General features: G+C 42.7%; 1 protein-coding gene across 2 annotated transcripts in view; it reads left to right on the forward strand.

The window, feature by feature from the left end:
- The window catches only part of PCNX2 (pecanex 2), a 307,465-nt gene that overhangs the window by 251,328 nt on the left and 33,258 nt on the right, over positions 1–22,879 (forward strand). For both annotated transcript variants that reach the window (XM_003267270.4, XM_030812668.1), the window contains exons 26-28: positions 7,404–7,657; positions 15,230–15,463; positions 17,600–17,712. In XM_003267270.4, the coding sequence (XP_003267318.2) occupies positions 7,404–7,657; positions 15,230–15,463; positions 17,600–17,712 (601 nt within the window). The remainder of the gene's footprint in view (positions 1–7,403; positions 7,658–15,229; positions 15,464–17,599; positions 17,713–22,879) is intronic.

Below are 22,879 nucleotides of genomic sequence, written 5' to 3' on the forward strand. Positions count from 1 at the left end.
ACACATACTCATGCAACCAGCCCTCCCAGTTTAGTGAGAAGGGGGTAAAAAAAGCCCAGGCTTTCAGCTCAATGTGATAAATGGTAGAACTGGATAGAAGAATAAGGAAGGGGAAAATTGGAATGAAACTCACATTTTTGAGGTCTGCTGTTTAACCAGTTTTGCTAATTTCTTCAAGTGAAAATCCTCCTTTATGCTTTTTCCTCGTGTGATGTATTTCTGAAAACTGTTGGCTGGGTGCGGTGGCTCACGCCTGTAATCCCAGCAATTTGGGAGGCCAAGGAGGGCGGATCACCTGAGATTGGGAGTTTGAGACCAGCCTGACCAACATGGAGAAACCTCTGTCTCTACTAAAAATACAAAATTAGCTGGGCGTGGTGGCGCATGCCTGTAATCCCAGCTACTTAAGAGGCTGAGGCAGGAAAATCGCTTGAACCTGGGAGGCGGAGGTTGTGGTGAGCCAAGATCATGCCATTGCACTCCAGCCTGGGCAACAAGAGTGAAACTCCGTCAAAAAAATAAAAAATAAAAAAAAGAAAGAGAGAGAGAGAAGAAAGAAAGAAAGAGAGAGAGAGAGGGAAAGAAAGGAAGAAAGAAAGAAAAAGAAAGAAAGAGAAAGAAAGAAGAAAGAAAGAAAGAAAGAAAGAAAGAAAGAAAGAAAGAAAGAAAGAAAGAAAGAAAGAAAGAAAGAAAGAAAGAAAGAAAGAGAAAGACAAAAGACTGTCATTTCCTCCATTGGAAGAGAATGTCTTCCTAAATTATATTATTAATGTACAGCAAGCCCGTGTTAGTGTGTCACTGTGGCAGGCTGAGACCCCACCCCTACTGGAGCCTAGGGTCTGCAGTCCAAGGGTCCCAGTGTGCAGAGCAGTCAGGTTATGGTGGTCATCACTTTCTGGATGCCTCACTGTTTATAGTCCAGGATGCATTTCTATACATCTTCACCAGAGGGAAGAAAAGTTTTATATTGTAGAATGAGTTAAGAGACCCTTGAAATGTTTAAAAAAAAAAGAAAAGAAAAGAATGCTTTCAGCCAAGAGCCAAAGCAAGGAGGTCTGGCAGAAAGACAAATGGAATCTGAAGATTTGGGATCAGCTTTTAACTGTCTCCCTTTTTACGTATGCAACCGGCTTGGCTTTTCCCCTTCCTGACCTGGACTCCTGTTTCATAGACTATTATCCTAATAGCTCTGAATGTGCATTATGATTTGAAGGTTGTAGTTTTCCATCTCCGGCATATTATGGTCATCTCACTCCTGGGTTCTATATAGAGGCTTGGTCTAAACATAGCCTTTCTTTATCTGCCACTATATGTAAGGTAATACAGTATACTGCTATGGAGTTCCTCAATTGGTGCCTGTTCAGACAGAGATCTGGATAAGAACTGTTTTATTTGTCCATTCAATCATTGCATCAACAACTTTGTTAGCGCCTACTAATTACCAGATACTGTGAATAATGATATGAGATCCCAGAAAAAGTGAATAATGAATAGGGGTGGGAGTGGGTGAAGCGAAATGTTTTGTGTTTTAATTAAGTCTCCAAAGACATGTAGAAAGATTCAAAGACATTCTTTTGGCCATGACTGAATAACCAGTACTGAAGTATTCTTACTATCATAAACAATTATAAAACTGAAAAATTACATTAATCAATACTTTTCAAATATTGGACAACAGGCAGTGCAGGGCCCTTATCATTGAGAGAAAGGAAATACACAAAATGAGCTTCATAACTGCCTCCACTTTCTGCCTAGAGGTGCTTTCTTGTTTACAGTGTAGGAAGGTAGAGCCCAAACAAAGTACTGTGGTCTTATTGAACTAGGGGGGTAGAATCCGAGTCCTGGGCTGCTGAAGTATCTGGACTTTGTAGGTCAGAGTACCAGACAGGAGTGAATTGCAAAGAGGAGCTGCAGAAATCTGCATGGAGATCCCCTTTCATGATTAGATGGATACTCACCTGCTCTTGCGTAGGCATAGCCTGACAGAGAATGGTAACTGGAATGACATGATATAAATAAAGATTATGTAGGCTACACAGTGCTGAGAAATGTAGAAGCTCCAAATAGCCAGTGAGGAGACCTTGCTGAACATCTTGGGAATTTAGTTGAGACCCCCAAAAGACCAGCCTTTAGGAGTACAGATATTATCCCCCTGGAATAAGGACTACTCTGGACCTTCCCAGCCAAAGATTTAAAACAAGCTTTAAAAGGATCAAGCTGACAACCTGATGGGCAAATACATTAATTTCCTGACAGAACATGGCTCTTTTAAAGAGGAAGACAAAAAGTCCACACTGCCAGGACTGTAATATCAATGATATCTAGCATATAACAAGAGTTTCTAGATATGCAGAGAAGCAGAAAAAAGTGACTCATAACCAGGAAAATGAAACTATAAATACAAGCACACTCAAAGATTTTAGAGTTAATAGAAAAAAAGTTTCTACCAGGTAATACTATGTTTAGGATTTCAAAGGAGAAATGATCATAATGAATGAACATATGGAGAATATTAATAGAGAGGAAAAGTACACCAAAAACTTAAAATTCTAGAACTGAAAAAAATACAATGTCTGAAATGAAAAAATTCAGTAAATGGGCTTAACAACAACAGAAAAGATCAATGAACTCAGGGCTACAGAGACTATCCAATCTGATGCAAATAATGAAAAGACTAAAGAAAACTTACAGAGACCCAATGTCTTGTGAAGCAATATCTTAACATATGTGTAATTCAGGTCCTAAATGGAGAAGTGTGAAATAGGGGTGGAAAAGCAACTGAAGACATATTATCCAGATTTTTTTTAATTGATGAAAAATATCAATTCATAGATCCCAGGCCCTCAACACATCCCAAGCAAGACAAACACAAAGAAAACCAAACCTAAATGTGTAATAATCAAATTTCTGAAAATTAAAGGTAAAGAAAAATTATAAGCGCATGTGAGATTTGTAATCGTCATCTTACCAAGAGCAAGAGAGAGTTTAAGAACACATTTGCATTATATAGAGAGAACCAACAGTGTGAATTATCTCTGACTTATCAAAAGAAATCATGCAAGCCAGAAAACAATGGAATAATATTTGTAAGTGCATAAAGAAAAATCAAAAACAAAAGCTATCAACTCATAATTCTACATCTAGGAAAAATATTCTTCAAGAATAAAAACAAAATTAAGATATTTTCAGATTAAAAAAGCTAAGATAATCACCAACTGACATGCACTATAAGAAACATTAAAAGGCATTCTTCAGGCTAAAAAACAATATTAGATGAAAAATCGATTCTATACAAAAGAATGAAGACTGTGAGAAATGGCAAATATGTGAGCAAAGTTTTTTTTCTTTTTAAAATCTTTTAGAATTGATTGTTTAAGCAAAAAATGATAAGAATGTATCATTGGGTTTAAATTACATGTTGAAGTAAAATGTTTGACAACAATAAAACAAATAACATGAGAGGATAAATATTCCATTGTAATGTCTTACATCATTGGAGGACTCATATGAAATTGATTCATAGTAGATTGTGATAAGATAAAACACACACATTATAACCCTTAGAGAAACTGCAAAAATAAAAGAGGTACGGCTAAAAAGCTGATTGAGAATAAAAAATAAAATACCAAAAGTTGCTCAATTAAAAAAGAATGACTGGGCCGGGCGCAGTGGCTCACACCTGTAATCCCAGCACTTTGGGAGGCCAAGGCAGGCAAATCACGAGGTCAGGAGTTCAAGACCAGCCTGGTCAATATGGTGAAACCCCATCTCTACCAAAAATATGAAAAATTAGCCAGGCCTGGTGGCAGTCGCCTGTAATCCCAGCTACTCGGGAGGCTGAGGCAGGAGAATGGCTTGAACCCGGGAAGTGGAGGTTGCAGTGAGCTGAGATTGCACCATTGCACTCCAGCCTGGGTGACAGAGTGAGACTCCATCTCAAAAAGAAAACAAAAAAAAAAAAATGACTGGAAAGAATACAAATTTAAAAAGTTGGATAAATAAAAACAAATAGGAAAATAGTAGACTTTCACCCAGTCATAAAAATAACCACATTACATGTAAATGGATTGATTGCTATAATTAAAAATTGGAGATCATCAGACTAGAGATAAAAGCAAGTCCTAACTACATGCTGTTTACAAGAGATGTTTTAACTATAAAGATCTGGAGAGTCTTAGGAACTCTCACACCTATTTTGTTTTGTGCTATTTAAAAATAAAAACATAGAAAATTGCATTCCTTACAAACACTAATTATAGGAAACCTGGATTAGCTTTATTAATATGAGACTTCAAGATGAGGTGTATCACCACATTAAAGAAGGATATTTCATCATAATCGAAGAGTTAATTCATCAAGAAGACGTAACAGTCCTAAATGTGCATACACCTAATAATAGAACTACAAGAAGCAAAAACTGACTGAATTAAAAGTAAAAACAGAAAAATCTACAATTATAGTTGAACACATCAACACTGTAGCTTCAGTAAGTGATAGGAAATGCACACAAAAATATTAGTATCTAGACTATTTGAATGATACTGTCAACCATTTTAAACTAATTGACATTTACGGAACACTTCATGTAGCAACAGCAGAATACAGATGTTTTTAAGAGCACTTGAAACATTCACCGAAATAGGCCATGTGCTAAGCCATCAAATAGCTCTCAATAAATTTCAAGAGACTGAAATAATAAGTGTTCATTCTCCAGTAACACTGGAATTAAACTCAAAACTTACAAAAGTTTACATCATAAAAATTCCCAAATATTTGGAAAACAAGCAACACACTTCTAAACTCATGAGTCAAAAAAGAAATAACTAAGTTAATCACAAAGTAACTGAACTGAATGAAAACAAAACGCAGCATATAAAAAATGCGTGGGATGCAACTAAAGCAATGCATAGAGAGAAATGTACAGCTGTAAAGGTTTATATTAGCAAAGAAGAAAGGTTTAAAATCGAGATGTAAGCCAGGGTTTGGCAAACTAGGGTTCATGAGCTTAGAATGGCTTTTACATTTTTAAAAGGAAGAGGGGAAGGGGAAGAGAAAGAGAAGCAGGAGGAGGAAGAGACGCAGCTGCAACAGAGACCATATGTGGCCCACAATGCTTAAAATATTTACTCTCTGGCCGTTTACAGAAAAACGTTAGTGACCCCTGACATAAGTTTTCACCTCGTACTAGAAAAAACTGATGAATATAAATCCAAAACAAGTAAAAGGAAGAAAATTTTAAAGATAAGAGTTGGATGTCTATGGTTTCTCTAGAAAATAGAGAAACATTGGAGGAAAATTAATGAAACTAAGTGATGCTTCTTTGGAAAAATCAAGGATGCCAACTTTCACCACCTCTACTCAGCAGCATACAGGAGATCCTAGCCTGTGCAATAAGGTGCCAAGAAAGATAATAAAGTCAAAAAGATTTTTTAAACTTCTAGAAATTGTTGCCTACATTCACCGTCTCTTTTTTTCCCCCTCCCGTTATTTCTTGAATTCACTCTCATGAGACTACCCCTCCCCCACCATTCCACCACAACCTGTCTTGCAAAGATCGACATACACCTCCATATTGCCAGATCTAACAGTTAATTCTTCATGTAATTTGACCTGTAAGCATCATTTGATGTAACTGATGTTCCCTCTTCCTTTAAACTCTTTTTTCACTTGTCTTTTGGGACTTCCTGGTTTTCTTTCGAACTCACTTGCCATTTCTGCTCTATCACTTTATTGGGATCTCTTCACCTGTCCAACCTTTAAATGTCGGAATGCTCAGAGTTTACTTCTCAGACCTCTTCTCCATACTCTCTGTACACTCTCTTATTAGCATATAGGTGATTTGAAATAGCCCCTACATGCTAATAATTCTCCTAGATTTTATAAATCTCCAGCCAGGGCGTGTCCCCTGAGCTCCAGATTCCTTAATCCAGCTGCCTCCCTGACATCTCCATTTTGATATATTAGGCACTTAAAACTTAACATATGTAAAAGTAAATCCCTGATCTTCCCTTCGCTCCTACCCAAAGGCTGGTCCTCCTGCAAACTTCCTCTCCTCTGTAAATAGTAATTTCATTCTTCATCCTGCTCGGGACAGAAACCTTAGCATCATTCTTTTCTCATCTTTTCAATACCCCATGTCTAAATTCATCAACAATTCTCATCAGACTGCTTTCAAATGTATCCAGAATCTAATCATTTCTCACCACTTCCTCCAACCACCCAGGACCAAGTCATCATTCTCTTGCATCTGGGTTGACTAACAGCTTCACAATTGATGCCCTGGCTCCCACTCTTGTTCCCTCGACAGTCCTTTCTCTGGGCAGCAAGCCAGAGTGGTCCTCCTAAGACATAAGTCAGACCACGTTTCTTTTAAGCTAAAGCCATCCAACCATTCCTCTAACTCATTCCAAGTAGGATCTGCCCCTGGCTACCTCTCTGCTTCATCTACTACTTTCCCACTTGTGCCCTCCACTATAGACTTTCGTGCTGCTCTAGGAACATATAATAAGTATGTTCACCTCAAGGCCTTGGACATAGTCATCTGTCTGCCTGGAAAACCCTTCTCTCAGTTATCTGTGCTGAGTTCCCCCCGACCTCCTTCAGGTCTCTACTCAGATATCCCAGGGGGGCCTCCTCCGATCCCCTATTTAAAATAGCTATTCCCACCCTGTCATTCCAGACCTTTTTTGCTTTATTATTTTTTTGTGTGTCTGTCTTCTTTAACCTAAACTGATAAGCTATAAAAGGACAGGGATTTTATGTATTTGTTTCATTGCTGTATTCACAGTGCGTTGGATGCACTCAATATTTGGTGAGTAAACTAATGTATTCACTAGCTCATCGGTTTGTTTATTTATTTGTTTGTGTGTTTACTGAATTTCTACCTGCCAGGCACTGCCCTTAGGGAGCTCACAATCTAGTAAAAATAATAGGAACAACTACCATTTTTGCGTGGTGAGTAATCACTTTGCATATGCCATTTTATTTCATCCTTACAATAGCCTGTTTTACAGATGAGGAAACAAGCTTGGACTAGTTAAATAAATGAACTAAAGTCAAGTAGCTAGTATGTACTATCTTTTTCAAAACCTGTTTGTCAACTACTGCCTCCCACTGAAATGATGTTCTTCTGTGTTGACATTTAGCTCGTATCTCCATAAAAATTTTTAAATCGTTTAAATATATTTTCTACAGAGACTCAGACTGAGTGTGAGTGAATAAAAGAGTTCATGATTATGAGAATTGTGACTTCTTTGGGGGACTTATTTGAGAACAAACAAACTTCTTGATTCCTCGACCCCCTTCAGCCCCTTCCCCTCTGATGAAGGCATGGGGAAATCCGTTGAAGCAAACATTCTAGCATGCCTTCTCTTCAAACTTCCTTCATGTTTGTGCTCGGCCAGGAACCTACTGCCAGCAGAGGGAGGTAGAAGCCATCATGGAGGGCGACGAGGAGGACAGAGGCTGCTGCTGCTGTAAACCAGGCCACTTGCCTCACCTGCTGTCCTGCAACGCTGCCTTTCACCTCCGCTGGCTCACCTGGGAAATCACACGGACCCAGTACATCCTGGAGGGCTACAGCATCCTGGACAACAACGCGGCCACCATGCTGCAGGTGTTTGACCTCCGAAGGATCCTCATCCGCTACTACATCAAGGTATTGCTCTGTTTCCCAAACACCTAAGGCAGAAATGCTAGGATGGCACAGGAAGCTCCGAAAGAGCTCTCTCAAAAGCTAAATTTTGAAGCCTCTCATCCTCAGCTTCCGAATTGGAAGCCCAGCCATCTGGGGAACCATTGCTTTTGGAAAAATCCTAGAGGGCTTTGATTTAACCTGAGATTTGTGCCCTGGGTCATATCCTAAGCTTAGGCACCAATAGGCAGTTCGTTTTCTTACCTAGGTCTTCTTTGTCTCTTCTACCACAGCATTATTTGCTTGTCCTGATGATGAGGACAAATTTAAATACCCTATAAGTATTTCTAAGACTCCATGTTTGAGTTATAAGGGTCAAATTAGATGCTCTGCACAGTGTCCACTTTAGAATCAGAATTATATTTTAAGCTCATAAGGAGAACTCAAAATGTAGCTAAACCATCCAGTCAGAATTGGCTGTGACAGCCTTTCCCCCTAACTCACATGGAGACTAATAACATATTTTTTCAGTTGCTCAGTGCCTACATCTGCCCAATCTGTATTCAACCTCAGAAATCATGGCAGTTTGGAGTAAGTCTCCTGGAAAACAAGTGTGGGACCTGACTGAGGATGTGTAGTGTTCATCGGGGCTGAGGTGTTTTCTGAAGGGGAAGGGGCAGGCGAGGGCCGAGTGGCAGAGGAAATCTTCACTGTGGGTCCTATGCTGGGAGTTTGGGGGGACTTGGCATGGTGGAAGTCCTGGATGGACCACAGGAACGTCACATCTTAATGCTGTTCAAAAAGAGGAAGCTCATCCATCGGAGACCACAAGGGCCCCTGCCAGCGTGCTGAGACAGGTGGTCCAGCAGAAATGAGGAAACACAGAATGAAAAGATAACATGGCACCTAAAGTTTTAACCAGCTAACAAACAAACGGCATTGAGAAATTTGGAATAAATCCAGGCATGGTGGCTCATGCCTGTAATCCCAGAGCTTTGGGAGGCCAAGGCAGGAGGATTATTTGAGCCCAGGAGTTCAAGACCAGCCTAGGCAACATAGCAAGACCCCCATCTCTACAAAAAAAATTGAAAAATTAGCTAGATATGGGGTTCACACCTGTGGTTCCAGCTTCTCAGGAGGCTGAGGCAGGAGAATTGCCTGAGCCCAGGAGTTTGAGGCTGCAGTGAGTTGTGATTGCACCACTGCACTCCAGCCTGAGTAATGGGGATTCCCAAAATCCACAATAGCTGCTGAAGCTACATGGAAGCAGAAGATAGGCTGTGAAAGTCAGAAGGGTAAATAGCTCTTAGATCTCATCCCCTAGGTGACTGCTAGACAAAATGTTTGCAAAACCCTTTTCTGTGGCAGCATGTTTACAACAGATTTAGCCGTTTGCGCTCACCATCTTTGTGTGTGCTAGAGATGCAAAACATTATATTCAAATTTCATACAAAACTATACATGTTTTGTCCAACCTAATGTAAATGGGGGAAGATTTGGGAAGCATACCAGGGAGTTATGGCCTATCTTCTATTTCTAGACTCTAGGCAAATTCAATATACCAGTTGTGTTAGATTTGGCAGTGAGCCATGAAATAAGAGTGGCATGCATGTTAGAAGCTTATTTCTCTTGGACTGTGGTGATGGTTGGTATGGTAGCTTTCAAAATTTGAGTTCCACAATTTAAGTTACAGGCTTAAAGGGATAGAGGAAAGGACACAGAAAATGAAGACCAAGGGCATGCACCAGCGGTCTGTTAAAGAGGTTCTAGGAAGCTGCCACAATATCCTCCTGCTGTATCCCATCAGCCAGAACATTGTCACATGCCACCTGGAAGAGGGTCTGGAAAGTGTACTTTGGGCAGCCATGATCCCAGAATGAAATCGTGTGTTCATGAAAGAAGGAGAAAACAGATGATAAATGGTAACTAGCCATCTCTGTTACCTCCCTCAACAAGGAAAGTGTCCCTTGAGTATTTCCTTTAGTTTTCAGGAGGCAGGACAGGGTGGTTGCAGAAACAGGCTGACTGAGCAAGAGGACTCACAGGCCCATGAAGGAAGTGGCTGGAAGGGGGTAGTGAGGACCAGCGGTGTGGTCTAAACAGCCATGTAGATAAGCCCTGGAGTTGACATCTCCCTGTTGCCTCAAGAATTGGGCTAGACTCAGCCAAGCGCAGTGGCTCACACCTGTAATCCCAGCACTTTGGGAGGCTGAGGCAGGTGGATCACTTGAGGTCGGGAGTTCAAGACCAGCCTGACCAACATGGAGAAACCCTATCTCTACTAAAAATATAAAATTAACTGGGATTACAGGCGTGGTGGCACACGCCTGTAATCCCAGCTACTCGGGAGGCTGAGGCAGGAGAATCGCTTGAACCTGGGAAGCAGAAGGTGCAGTGAGCCAAGATCGCACCACTGCACTCCAGCCTGGGCAACGGAGCGAGACTCTGTCTCAAAATAAAAAAAAAAAAAAGAAAAAGAAAGAAAGAATTAGGCTAGACTCTTTCATCTGCTACCCAGAGACCTCCACTATTGCTACTGGCTGTGTTTCCCACTCCCCTTCCCCCATCTCTCACTGTTTTGTTTACACACTGTGCACACACTACCTGTGCTCCCTGCCCCACACGCTTGCACACTGCTTGCTCCTCCTGCAGGGACCTCCTCTCCCTTCCACATGCCCGCAGCTTCTCTTCTAACCTCAGTCCCAACAGCTCTTCCTCACCAGCTGACTGCCCGGGGCCATGCCCAGCATTCCTCTCCCCTTCCTCTGCAAACTTTCCTACTTCACTCTATGGCAATTCCCTAAACAGAGAAGCCACAACTGAGTCCTCTTTGGGTCCTCAGAGCTCTGCTTGATGACCTGTTTATTGCATGGCCCAATTTGTTTTTTGTACTGAATGAACAAAGGTTCCAGGGAACATGGATTTGGAGTCTGGGCCATACAGTCTGGACAGAAGAGATCCTAATTCAGTCAAGGGTCTGGTGGCCTGCTCCAGGCACGAGGAGTGGGACTGGGGTTCAATACTGAGCCACATCCCTGCGTTTCCATGAGCCAGACATGTGGACAGGCCCAACCCGTCACCATGGGGCCAGCAGATCACCGTGAGTGGGAGAGAAGGGAGGAGGGGTGAGAGTGAGAAGCCCTGTCTGGGTCCATCCTCCCTGGCCTAACCCTGTTGGCCTTTACAGAGGCCTTGGAAGTTCCATGATTGGATGAGCTTTTTGATGCCTTCTTTCCTTGGGCTGGTAGTTGATACCTTTCTTTTTTCCTAACTGCTGGAAATGTGCCTCCCAGTCTCCTAGATGATTTCTAAGATGACAATTTGCCATTTGACAAATCCAGGATCATGTGCAAATGGAAGAGGGCTCAGGAAGGCTCCCCCAGAACCTGCCAGGTAATAGCTGGCTTGTGGGGAAACCATGCCCTCCACTCTGTTTTTTAAGGAAGGGGAGTGAAGCCAAAATGGGAGTTGCAGGTGGGCTAGGAGAGGTAGGCAGTGCACGGGTATGCTCCCTAGCACGGCGCCTCTCACAAGCCAGAGCCAGGGCAAACCTGGAGCAGATTCCCCTCCTCCCCCGCGAGCTAGTTAACTACACATTCCCATGTCCTACCCACACATTCGAATTCCATGGGCCTGGGGTGGGACCCAAGGACTTTTTTTTCTTTTTTTTGAGAAAGAGTCTCACTCTGTTGCCCAGGCCGGAATGCAATGGTGTGATCTTGGCTCACTGCAGCCTCCATCTCCCGGGACCCAAGGACTTACATTGTTTAGTAAGTTTCCTAAGTGATTTGATATACAACTAGGCTTTGGAGCTACTACAGACGTACTTGTGCCCCACAGAAACAAGAATTTTCTTAACTCCCAAGTCAGCACTTAGGATGGGGCTGGGATTTTTGGGCAGATGGGGCCTCACGGTGCCCCTGTGTTTAATTCACATTGGTACTGCCAGGTGTATCCTGCAAGGTTGCCTCCAAATACAGCACTCAGTGCTTTTCTGCCCTTCATCAAGGGGTGGCTCTGAACCGGCACTCATTCCCCGGTGCAGATAGTTAAGGGAAATTTCAGGAGGGCTAACTGCCTATTAGAACAGAAGAAACAGCATTTCGGGGTTAAAAAAGATTATTTTCTTCTTTGTCATGGTTGCTAGGTGAGCAAAGTTGCCTCTGTAGCTCTGAATGACTTCAAGTTTCAAGAGTTTGATTTCATTCTCTTTATTATTTTCTTACTGGAAAGGCAAATTTAAAAGGAAGAAAAATTCGAAATAATTCCTTTACTACAAAAGGAATTTTTTTAAATCTCCTAATAAACTGGGTCAGTTTCCCCACCCTCTATGAATATATTTGAAATCATTTCCTTCCTGGCGACTTGAGGTTTTCCCTCGTGTCTCCTCCATCTCTCTTCAATTTATTAGTGTTTAAACCCTGCTTAGCAGTCAAGGAATCTGCTGCTTTCTGTGTGGGCCTGGCTCTCCTGCTGTCATTGTTTCTGGGCAGCTCGTTTAGAAAGGAGACACGCTTATCACTGGCCTTGCAGAATGAGGCGCGAACAACCCGACAGGTTGGCCTGCCTGCCAGGCCCCCCTTCCTAGAATGAGTTGTCTGAAAGAATATGCTGATCTACAATTAAAATGAGGAACCAGGAGAAACCCTGCTGGAGGAGCCAGATGTCATGAATTTATTCAGGAGGGGTCCTGCTTTCAGCACAGTCTAGGTTTTACCCCATCAATTCATTGTCACTGCCCCGATTTATCAGTTTTACTTAGTGTTGTATCCGCTTCATCCTGACAGATTCTGAAGGATTTTACAGTGTTCATTGACTATGTCTCCGTGATAGAAGTTCTGCCTAAATTAAATGGAGATAGGATATGACTTGTAAGCATTTGGGGTGGTTCTGTTTTCTCCCAGTGAGAAGTGTCAGTGCCGTGATTTAGAAAACTGAGCATCAAGCTGGGTTCTGTTCTGCAGTCAGCACTGCAGGGTTTTACCAGACGGAGAGGAGGAAGTGTTAACCTCTGGGATTCAAAGTCTTCATCGACTATTCTGACTTCATCGGTTGTGGGGTTGTTTTAATTCCTCCCTAGCAATGAATGAAAACGTAAACTTTTGTCTTTCCGTCTTTGTTTGTTATTCCTATCTGGTATGTGATTAGGCCATGTTGGGGAAAAACTAGACCAGATGTTCACTAGAGCTAGATGTTTAGAGAGACCAAATTTCTTTCTTCCCTTTGTAATGCTCAGCTGAGAAGCGGTGCTCGTGGACATGGGCATCCTTACTCTCTTTTGCTTGCAACTTTGGGCCGACGACTTAAACTGTCTTTAAATGATGCAGCCAGCAAGGAGACAAGAGAAAACCCTCCAGATTCAAAGTTTCTATTTGTGAATATCAGATGTGCACTCTGGTGACCACCACAGACACAACGGTTCTCCTGTCCCCTAATGCCATCCCCGTTCCCTCGCCCCTCTGCCTCAACCTCTCCTGGGCTGCTGCTACTGCTGCCACTGCCTGCCTCCCCTCTGAGTCCCACGCTCATCCTGCTTGCTGGGTAGGTAAGTCACAGATGTCAAAGACATGACTGTTTTTCCACATATACACATATCAACGGGCCAGGCCATGTGCTAAGTTCCTCATATACATTGTCTCATTCTAAACCTCAGAACAGCCATACAACGTGGGTATCATTAGCGTGTCTTTCTTTCCCGCCTCTGCCTTCAGCTTCCTTGACCTCTTCCTCCATCACTCCCTCTCTTCCTTCCTCCTTATATTGAAGGGCTTTCCTGAGGCCGGGATGGTTATCATGGGGTGCTACAGAGGATAGGAGAACACGCACACTACTGAATTCTAGTTATTGTCTGCAGATTTCATTTTTCCACTTCCTCATTTTTGGGACAGGTAGACTGTGGAGTGTAATAGAAGATGTGCCCAAAAGAAGGAAGAGCATAAGCCATGAACCGCAGACGAACCTCCCCAAAGTCCAGGCTGTCCTTAGTCCTCACAGCAGAGAGCCTAAGTCATGCGTTTGCAGTTGTTTAGTGGAAATCAGAGACTGTCTCTTTACCTGCTAAAGTCCTAAAAAAAAAAACCTTGAAACCAGATACCCAAGTAAACTGAGGCCTTGAGCTCTGGGTTTTATTTCACAGCCAGAGGGAGGGAAGAGCCAGAGAGGGAGGGTGGGGGCTCCCCTAGAAAAGGGTTTCTCAGCCCACTCCACTTACAAGCATCAGTCACTGAAGACTTTGTTTCCGTCCACCCAACATTCGTTTTCTGCTTTCTCATTTAAAAAGAATATGTTTTTATAAACAGAGAAGAGCATCAATTAAGCGTCTGTTTCTAACAGAAGCACACATCCCTGCCTCCTTGCATCAAACACTGTGAGCCCTCCAGCCCCTCATGATTTCACCATGAGATGTGCAGCCTTATTCCAGGGTTGCCCCTCAGCCTCAATAGCCCGGAGCACCACCTGCATTTTTCTGTTATAATGGAACTGCGGTGCACGCTGGCAGGGACTCTGCAGCCACACACCCTGATCCAAGCCTATCAGGCTTGGATTTTCATTTCCTCTGTCCCATTTCTATTTCTTGAGGCCAGGTGCTAGCCTTTTTGATGGAGGAGTTTATTCAAAAACTACAAAATGGCTTTCCACAAAGCTGTTACTCATAATAATCAGGCCCAAGGGAGGCATTTTCCCCAAGTGGGAGTCGTAAGTACAGTGTCTGATTAAGAAGGAAACATCGGTTACTTGTGAACGTATCACAGATGTCCACTGTCTGGGCACTCAGGATTAAGTGTTTGAAGGTTACAACAATTTCACATCGTCAATACTTTCCATAAGAACTGTGTTGTTTTGGCTGGGCACAGTGGATCACCCCTGTAATCCTCGCACTTTGGGAGGCTGAGGCAGGAGGATGCTTGAGCCCAGGAGTTCAAGACCAGACTGGGTAACAAGTTCCTGTCTGTACAAAAAACAAAACTAAAATATTAGCTGGACATGGTGGCTTGCACCTGTAGCTCTAGTTACTCTAGAGGCTGAGGCATGAGGATCGCTTGAGCCCAGGAGTTCAAGGCTTCAGTGAGCCATGACTGTGCCACTGCACTTCAGCCTGGGCGTCAGAGAGAGACACTGCTGTCTCAAAAAACAAACAAACTGAAAACCCTGTTATTTTAGTTCATTAAATACTCATTGGCTAGGTCTCTGGAGGCAGGTGTACCCCAATCTCTTTCAGCTGAATCAACCTAGCCTAGGACCCACCGAAGCCTACAGCAACCCCAGCAAAGGGTGCTTTTGTGTGCTTTTCTCAGAAAGGATGGGGCTGTCATTCTTCCTCATCATAGAAATTCTGTTCCATTACAGTCTGTTAGCATTACATTCTTCTCACTTTCCTCTTCCCTAAGATAACCCTTAAGAGTGGACATTTTAGAAATGTCTCAAATGAGTTCTGTGCATTACACCCAGCAGAAAATACAAATGATACTACATGTAGGGATTTCATGTCTCTTACTTTCCTGAGGTTGATTTACTTTCTAAGATTAAATTAATAAATAAAATCTTTCTGGCTTTAGAATAGCTGTGAGGGCTCAAAATCTTGCTTTTTCTCTGCAGAGTATAATATACTATATGGTAACGTCTCCCAAACTCCTCTCCTGGATCAAAAATGAATCACTTCTGAAGTCCCTGCAGCCCTTTGCCAAGTGGCATTACATTGAGCGTGACCTTGCAATGTTCAACATTAACGTTGATGATGACTACGTCCCGTGTCTCCAGGGCATCACACGAGCTAGCTTCTGCAATGTTTATCTAGAATGGATTCAACACTGTGCACAGAAAAGACAAGAGGTAGGTCAGGGAGGTGGGGGCTGAGGCATGGAATGTAGGTTTAATAAAGAACATTGTCATGTCCATCTCTTTCTTATATTCTATGGTAGACTTTTAACATAGAGGATAGAAAAAAAAGCACTATTTGGATAGATGTTTATTGAAGGTAAGCAAAATTAAATAGGAGAATCAATATACCAGGTCTCCAGTGAAGGACACTTAAAGATATAGATCCCTTTATGCAGTGCTCAGGGTTAGCAAAGTTTTAAGCCTCTATTATAACTTTTAAGCATTTGAAGCTTCTTTGTTTAAAATTACATTTTGGGATTTCCCTACCAAGTCTATCTGTGCTGAAATCAGGGGGATTTACCGAACATATTGAATCATGGACATGAAAATTCTATTTAGCAATCAGATAGTCCAACTTAACTTCTGTCATCATTATTTTGTGTGTCTGTGCTGTTATTGCTTATGTGCCGAGAACACTTCTGGAAGTGAATCCTACCTCTTAGAAATATAATCAAGAATTACGACAGTCTACAAAAAGAGGAGAAAGGGGCAGGGGACGAGGAGAAGAGGGAGGGAGCAAGTGAAGGGAGCAGGTTTACTTTGCTTCTTAGGATTTGAAAAGCTGAGTCCACGGGTTGATGTTGGAAAATGTGGGTACAAGTTAGAAACAACTTCCTCAGCAGCTGATGCAGTCTGTGGCATATGCTAGAGAGAGTAAACCAAACCACGACACTAGCCAAGGTCTGTGAGTTTCTTATGGGTGATTAAAAACAGGTGGGAGAAGAAGCAGGTGGCAGAACCTGCTTTCTCCAGACCAACCATGAAGAAGGTGTGATAATAATCTTAACTCATGCCAGGCCTCTTTAAGCAGTTGAGATATTGAAAGAATTGATTGATATTGTCAGCTATAGCTCCATGATGGCTGTGTCCATTCCTCAGACAGTTCATAGAATTATTTTATTTTCCTTGCAAAAGATATTTTGACTTTAAATTTCCTCTGCATCTCCCCATTCTCCCTCCCTTTTTTTTTTTTTTAAAGCTGACTTTGGAAAATTTTTTTTAAGAGACAGAGTCTCACTCTCCCTAGGCTGGAGTGCGGCAGAATGATCATAGCTTATTGCAGCCTCAAACTCCTGGGATCAAGTGATCCTCCTGTCCTAAGCTCCCTAGTAGCTGGGACTAGAAGCACATGCCACTATGCCTGGCTAATTTATTATTTTTATTTATTTATTTATTTTTTGAGACAGTCTTGTTCTGTCGCTCAGGCTAGAGTGCAGTGACGCAATCTCAGCTCACTGCAGCCTCTGCCCCCCGGCTTCCAGCGACTCTCCTGCCTCAGCCTCCTGGGTAGCTGGAGGTGCACACCACCATGCCCGGCTAATTTTTGTATTTTTAGTAGAGACAGAGTTTTGCCATGTTGGCCAGGCTGGTCTCAAACTCCTGACCTCAGGTGATCTGTCTGCCTCGGCCTCCCAAAGTGTTCAGATTATAGGCGTGAGCCACTGCGCCTGGCCGCCTGGCTAATTTTTAAAAAAAATTTTATGGAGATGGGGTTTCGCTATGTTGCCCAGGATGGTCTTGAACTCCTGGGCTCAAGTGATCCTCACACCTTGGCTTCCCAAACTGCTGGGATTACAGTTATGAGCCACCATGCCTGAGCTAAAAGATGCCTTTAATTTGGTTGTTGATTGTGGACTTACAGTCTAGCAGTCAACCCACAGGGCTCCTTGTTTTAGGGAGAACAGAGACTCTCCTTCACATTGGATCCAAGTTCTTTTTCTCTCCCTGCTAGACCATGCCTCTCCTTTGCATTGGAGAGTGTTAAGGTGGGCACCCATTTGACTGTAATCACTGCCCATCTTTATGACCTGAAGTGCCATATTTCAAATCCCAGAAAAGCAGATCATCAGCGCATGTTGTAGGCCCTTTTCTCTCCTAAAATAACTTTTCCACTTTTTTTTTTCCATGTCCAACCACAGGAGAAACTACTTCAGGAAGCCAAGCATTCCCTGTCTGTGAGGTCATCTTAGAGGGGACTGGATGACCACGTGGCTGACTTACAAAGCCAATGTCACTCTACATTTATGCATGTGTGTTGGTACATATTGGAACCTGTGTGAAAGCTGAGTTAACTTCTTGCTCTTTCAGCCTTCAAAGACCCTGGACAGTGACGAGGACTCTCCCTTGGTGACTCTGTCCTTCGCTCTGTGCACCCTGGGGAGGAGAGCTCTGGGAACGGCAGCTCACAATATGGCCATCAGGTACCTGTGGGGGAGAAGTTGGAATCTCTTAGGTACAGGCACCCATTTTTACATCTTTGACAGGTTTTGTCAATCATTTTCTTTATTTTGAAGCTGGACTTATTATACTACTTTCAGATAGTTCTTTTCATGATAAATTGTGTTGGGCCTACAAGAACATTTTATTGATCACTGCTCTTTTGGGGTATTCAATTTGGAAATATCATTCACATGGAATAGTCAAGACCAAGGGATTCTGGGTATAGGACCTTCTATGTTACAGAGGTCCTTGCAGATTTGCTGGGAAGATTCAATGAAATCATGCCTATGAAGTGCCGAGCCCAGTTCCTAACAGAGTTGCTGCTCAGTGTTAGTTCCCTTTCCCCTAATTGTCTTCATAAAAGAAAATCCTCACATCTGAGCGCTAGTCCAGACCCTCCTTCACCCCGTCTCCTTGGGGCTTTGATGAATTGGATGCCCCTTCTGTTTTTCAAATGCTTTCTCTACTGGGTCTCTCCCCTCAGTGGGCAAATAGCTCACATCTGTCTTTTTAAAGAACAAAAACAAAATCAAACTCTGCTGGCTCTTTGGCACCCTGTGTCACTCAGGTGGTGTTGTCCACCAAAGAAAGAGTACTCGTGCCAAACTGCTCTTAAAATTTCATCAGTCAGCTTCAAATCACCCAAATCAGTGGCCATTGCACAGATGTCCCCTTTTTTAGCACCATGGGCTGTGGTGCTGAACTCTGTCTGCCCACAAAGTGGAATCACCTTGATGAGTGGTTCTCAACCCCACGTGCACATTAAAACCTCCTTCAGGCTTTTAAATATCCTGATTCCCAGGATATTTAATCAATTCCATCAGCACCTCTGTGGGTGGGACCACACATCCCAAGTTTCAAAAGCTCCCAGGTGATGTCAGTGGGCAGCCAAGGTTGAGAACACAAACCTAGGGAGCTTAGAGAAGAAAGGGTGCCTCTACTTAGCCTCTGCCCCTCTGGGATTGTTTCTACTTGGACTTGCTTCATTGTGTCTATATTATATTATTGATGGTGCTCTACAAAAGGGGTTCTTTTGATACTGACTTGAGTGAGTTTTGTAACGTTAGGTGGGATTATAAGCTTGTTAAGGGCAAAACCCACCTGTCTATTTGTTTAGCAACCTTCACAGTTCTGGGTTGTCAGGTAACCAAGCCCAGGGAGCCTTGTTGACTGTGTTTCCGAATGTCCTTCTTGAAAGCGGCAGCTGTGAGTCTACACTGGTGGCAAGTTGTTGGGAGGTATCATCAAGTAAGAGTTGTGAATTGATAAAGGGTAAAGTGTGTGGCTGGCAGCGCTTTCCATTTTCCTCTGGAGGCGGTAGCCTGGAGTCACCAACAGGGACAAGTAAGAACTGAGGGTAGTTAGGATTTGTGATATCAACTAGTCTTTCAACTCCCACGTCTCAGAATTTCATGATCGTTTTTACAGGTGAGAAATGCCAAAACTCTGACCCTTAAAGTCTCATGTTAATGCCTATTTTAGGCCAATCTCCTGGGGAGGAGCTAGCTGGCCTCCAATCTCTCCCTGTCCTCTTACCTGACTCAGTCTCACACTGGACTCAGGGCATTCTCTTTGTGGCCATCTGGGACCAAGCTTGATGATTGCTGCAGGTCTAGCAGACGACTCCTCTGTGGGCTTCGTAAAACATTATGATGTGGCCCCTAAGATCGGGCTCCTTATTAAACCATAAGCAGAGAACAGTGTTTGAGAAGGGCTTCATAGGATCTTGCACTTGAAATCACAAAATGACTCTTGAGATATTAGTAGCACCTGGGAAGATGATTAAACTAAGCTCTTTTGTTGGATCAATTTGAAATGTTTTATAAACTTCAAGTTGCAAATATTATTTCAGTTCATATCTAAGGCATTTTCAAAGGCTTTTTTGGTCTTGTTCTTTGTGTAACTTGTTCAGCTATTCCTGATCCAGGTGTTTCTCGTTTGGTCTGCTTTATTTCTTTTTCTTTAATTAAACGCCATGCTTACCAGCTGCTTTTTTAAACTTTGTTTTGATGGGATTTCCTTTGTTTCAGATAGTTTCTTATACTCGATGTCAACTCTACTTGCTGCAGACATGGTGATGAGGTAACTCTGGGGAGAATCCTCTCAGTATTCTAGGGAAACACTTGATTATTTGGGACTGGTTCACTTCACCGAGAAGTTCCACCACATAGAAAGATCCTCCAAGACGCTTTCCTTTCAGTTTTTTCACTTACAAAAGACAACTTCTTTTACATCCCACCCTAAGCCCATGGTCTGAAGTCATGCAGTTCTGACCTGGTTGGATATGCCTGGGAATCGGGGTGGAGGATACAGCGGGAGGGGAGGTTGGAGCCTGGCAGGGCCCCACCGCTCTTCAACCAACAGCTGGGATTTCTATTTAATCTGCTAGGGTGCCATAAATAGTTTGACTTGAAAAAAATAGTCTACAGAGCTCAAATTTTACACATAATTTTTATAGATACTGTTTAGGGAAAGACTCTCAAACCATGTTTTTCCTCTCTTCTCACACAAAAACAACAACAATCATCAACACAGAAGACTTCTGTGGCCCCAATATATGTGGGATTTCTTCCTGCAAGCAAGCAGCTCTGCACACTAGCTGGGTGTCCTCCAGTTCACTTCTGACAGTAACCAGAGATGGTGTCAGAACCCACAGGTTGAAGGTTGAGGCCCACAAGTCTGGGCCACCCGAACTTCTGACCAACTGGCTTCTACGTGAGGGGTCCCACGATTCCCTCTTTGGGGTCAATTAATTTGCTAGAGGAGTTCACAGAATCCAGGGAAACACGTTTACTAGTTTATTATGAAGGATATTTTAAAGGATACAAATAAACAGCCAGATGAAGAGATACATAGGGCCAGATCTGGAAGGGTCTTGAGCACAGGAGCTTCCATCCCTGTGAAGTTGGGGTGTGCCACTCTCCAGGCAGGTGGATGAATTCTTCTTCGCCTTCCTATCTACCTGCACATGTTCAGCTCTCTAGAAGCTCCCGGAACTGTGTCCTTTGGGCCTTTTATGCAGCGTCATTGGTTGTCCATGATTAAAGCTTGGACAGCTGTGCAGAAATGTGATTGGACAAAAAGGGCATTACCTAAACCCAGCAAGGCCGGTCTGCTCAGATTCTTCTTGGCCTCTCTGTGTAGCATTCTTTTCTCCCGAACATGTGCACATCCTGCACATGTACCACGGAACTTAAAATTAAAATTAATTTTTAAAATGGGGTTTGGTTTAGGTTTCTATGAAACCACTGTTATGAAGGCAGGGAGTTTCCTTCTTTTCCTAGCTTGCTAAAGCTTTATCAAGAAAGGATGTTGAATTTGTATAGAATTGGGGGGCATAATTCAGATGATATTATTATTCTTCTTTAATATATTAATGTTGTATTACATTAGTAGATTTCCTCATGTTGAAACACCCTTACAATTCCGAAATAAGCTCTACTTGGTCATGATATATTATTGTTTTTATACAATGATGGATTCAATTTGCTAATCTTTTAGTATGATTATATTCATGTGCAAAGTAAGAATGGCTCATAGTTGTGTGTTTGCATATGTGCTCCATGGTTGTATAACTTTAAAATGGGGAGTATGTCCTTAGGTGTACTGTAGGAGACCCAACAAGTCATTGTTACATAGTTAGTGCTAAAGCACATCAGGTGATGGTGAACACTGACTCTCCACGTAGGTCTTAAAGATACACTTCACTTGACCAATTTGTTGGGGGAAATGTCTTGACTTTACAAAACTGACATAGATTTGATGGATAGTCCTCAAGAAAGAAAAATATATGCATGCAAAATTAGGGAGGATGAGTAAATTGAAATTCATCTTAAATGAGATGCCAAATGCAAGTGAGCAACAGACTACCTTTATATAAATTGTCTTTAAATAAAATGTTGATATGTTATGGAGATGGAATGGGTTCATATGGATGTGACAAGAAGACACTTATATGTTTTAGATTTAAGGTTTGAGACATACCTTCTTGGAAAACTGTGTCTCCCACTGAAGAAAGCCATCTAGATATAAGGGGATGTTTTAGTAGGAAGTCAAAATAGTTTCACTGACCACAGAGTATGAGATGGTTTGATTACTGTCTTCCAATACATGAAAGGTGATGAGGCGGATTCTAGCGGATGCTCCATCCTTCGAGGTTAGGAAAAGATGGCTGCATTTTACAGAAGCAACAGGTTTGTTTGTAAAAGAAAATTTACTGACTCGGAGTAGAGTAAGCTTCCAAGAGGATAGAAAATTTAAGGCAAATTTGATCTTGAAAAGTGATAGGGAAACAAGCCAGACCGAAGTGTGCTCTGCCAAGCCCTGGCATGCTGCCTTGTGGCAGGAGGTCACTGTTGTGGTCTGAGGTCACTCCATCTACCATCTACCCACTCCTCCCACCCACAGCGTGTTGAAGAAATATTCTCTTCAGAAATCCAGGGCATCATCTCAACTTCTCCTCCTGAGCTTCCGCTGGAGATGAGGCCCCACACTGGGGCCAGCTGTCATGTCACAGTGGGACATCTTGTAAAGGAAATTAAGGTCCACTTGCCAGACTAAGGAAACTCAGAAATCCGAATCTGATAAATAAAATAAACAGGATGCAATATCTGACATAGGAGATTAAAATCATGTTGTCAAGCTAAAATCACAATCTTGGAACATGAGAAAAATATCTAAGTTTAAAGCATAGGGGAAAAAAATGATAGCCTACAAAGGAGCAGAAGTTTCTGGGACCTTAAATTCTAATGCAGTGTGGCAAGGTCCCCCCCACCTAGGCCTGGCGTATGGGCTCTCCTCCAGGTTCCAGCTCCCTGCTTCTCTGAAATGTCTTGCCATCTTTAGGAGACCCCAGGTTCTCTGGTCCCGTGAGTCCAAACCTCAGAATCAACGAGGGAGCTTGATCAGAATACAGACCCCAAGCTCCATCGCAAACCAGTGACATGGACTCTCTAGATCTTGGATTTGGAAATCTGTGATTTCGAACAAGCTGCCGAGTGATTGATTCTTCTACAGCCAGCCCAACCCTGGTCATCAGGCCTGGCTTATGAAGAATTTTGCACCAGACAATAGTGTTGATCCACTTAATGTGGAGCCTCCGAGCAGGAACTATTGCTGTTAAAACATCATGAGGTCAAACATACTTTA

Source organism: Nomascus leucogenys, chromosome 5 (assembly GCF_006542625.1).
Source record: "Nomascus leucogenys isolate Asia chromosome 5, Asia_NLE_v1, whole genome shotgun sequence".
Lineage (NCBI taxonomy): Eukaryota > Metazoa > Chordata > Mammalia > Primates > Hylobatidae > Nomascus > Nomascus leucogenys.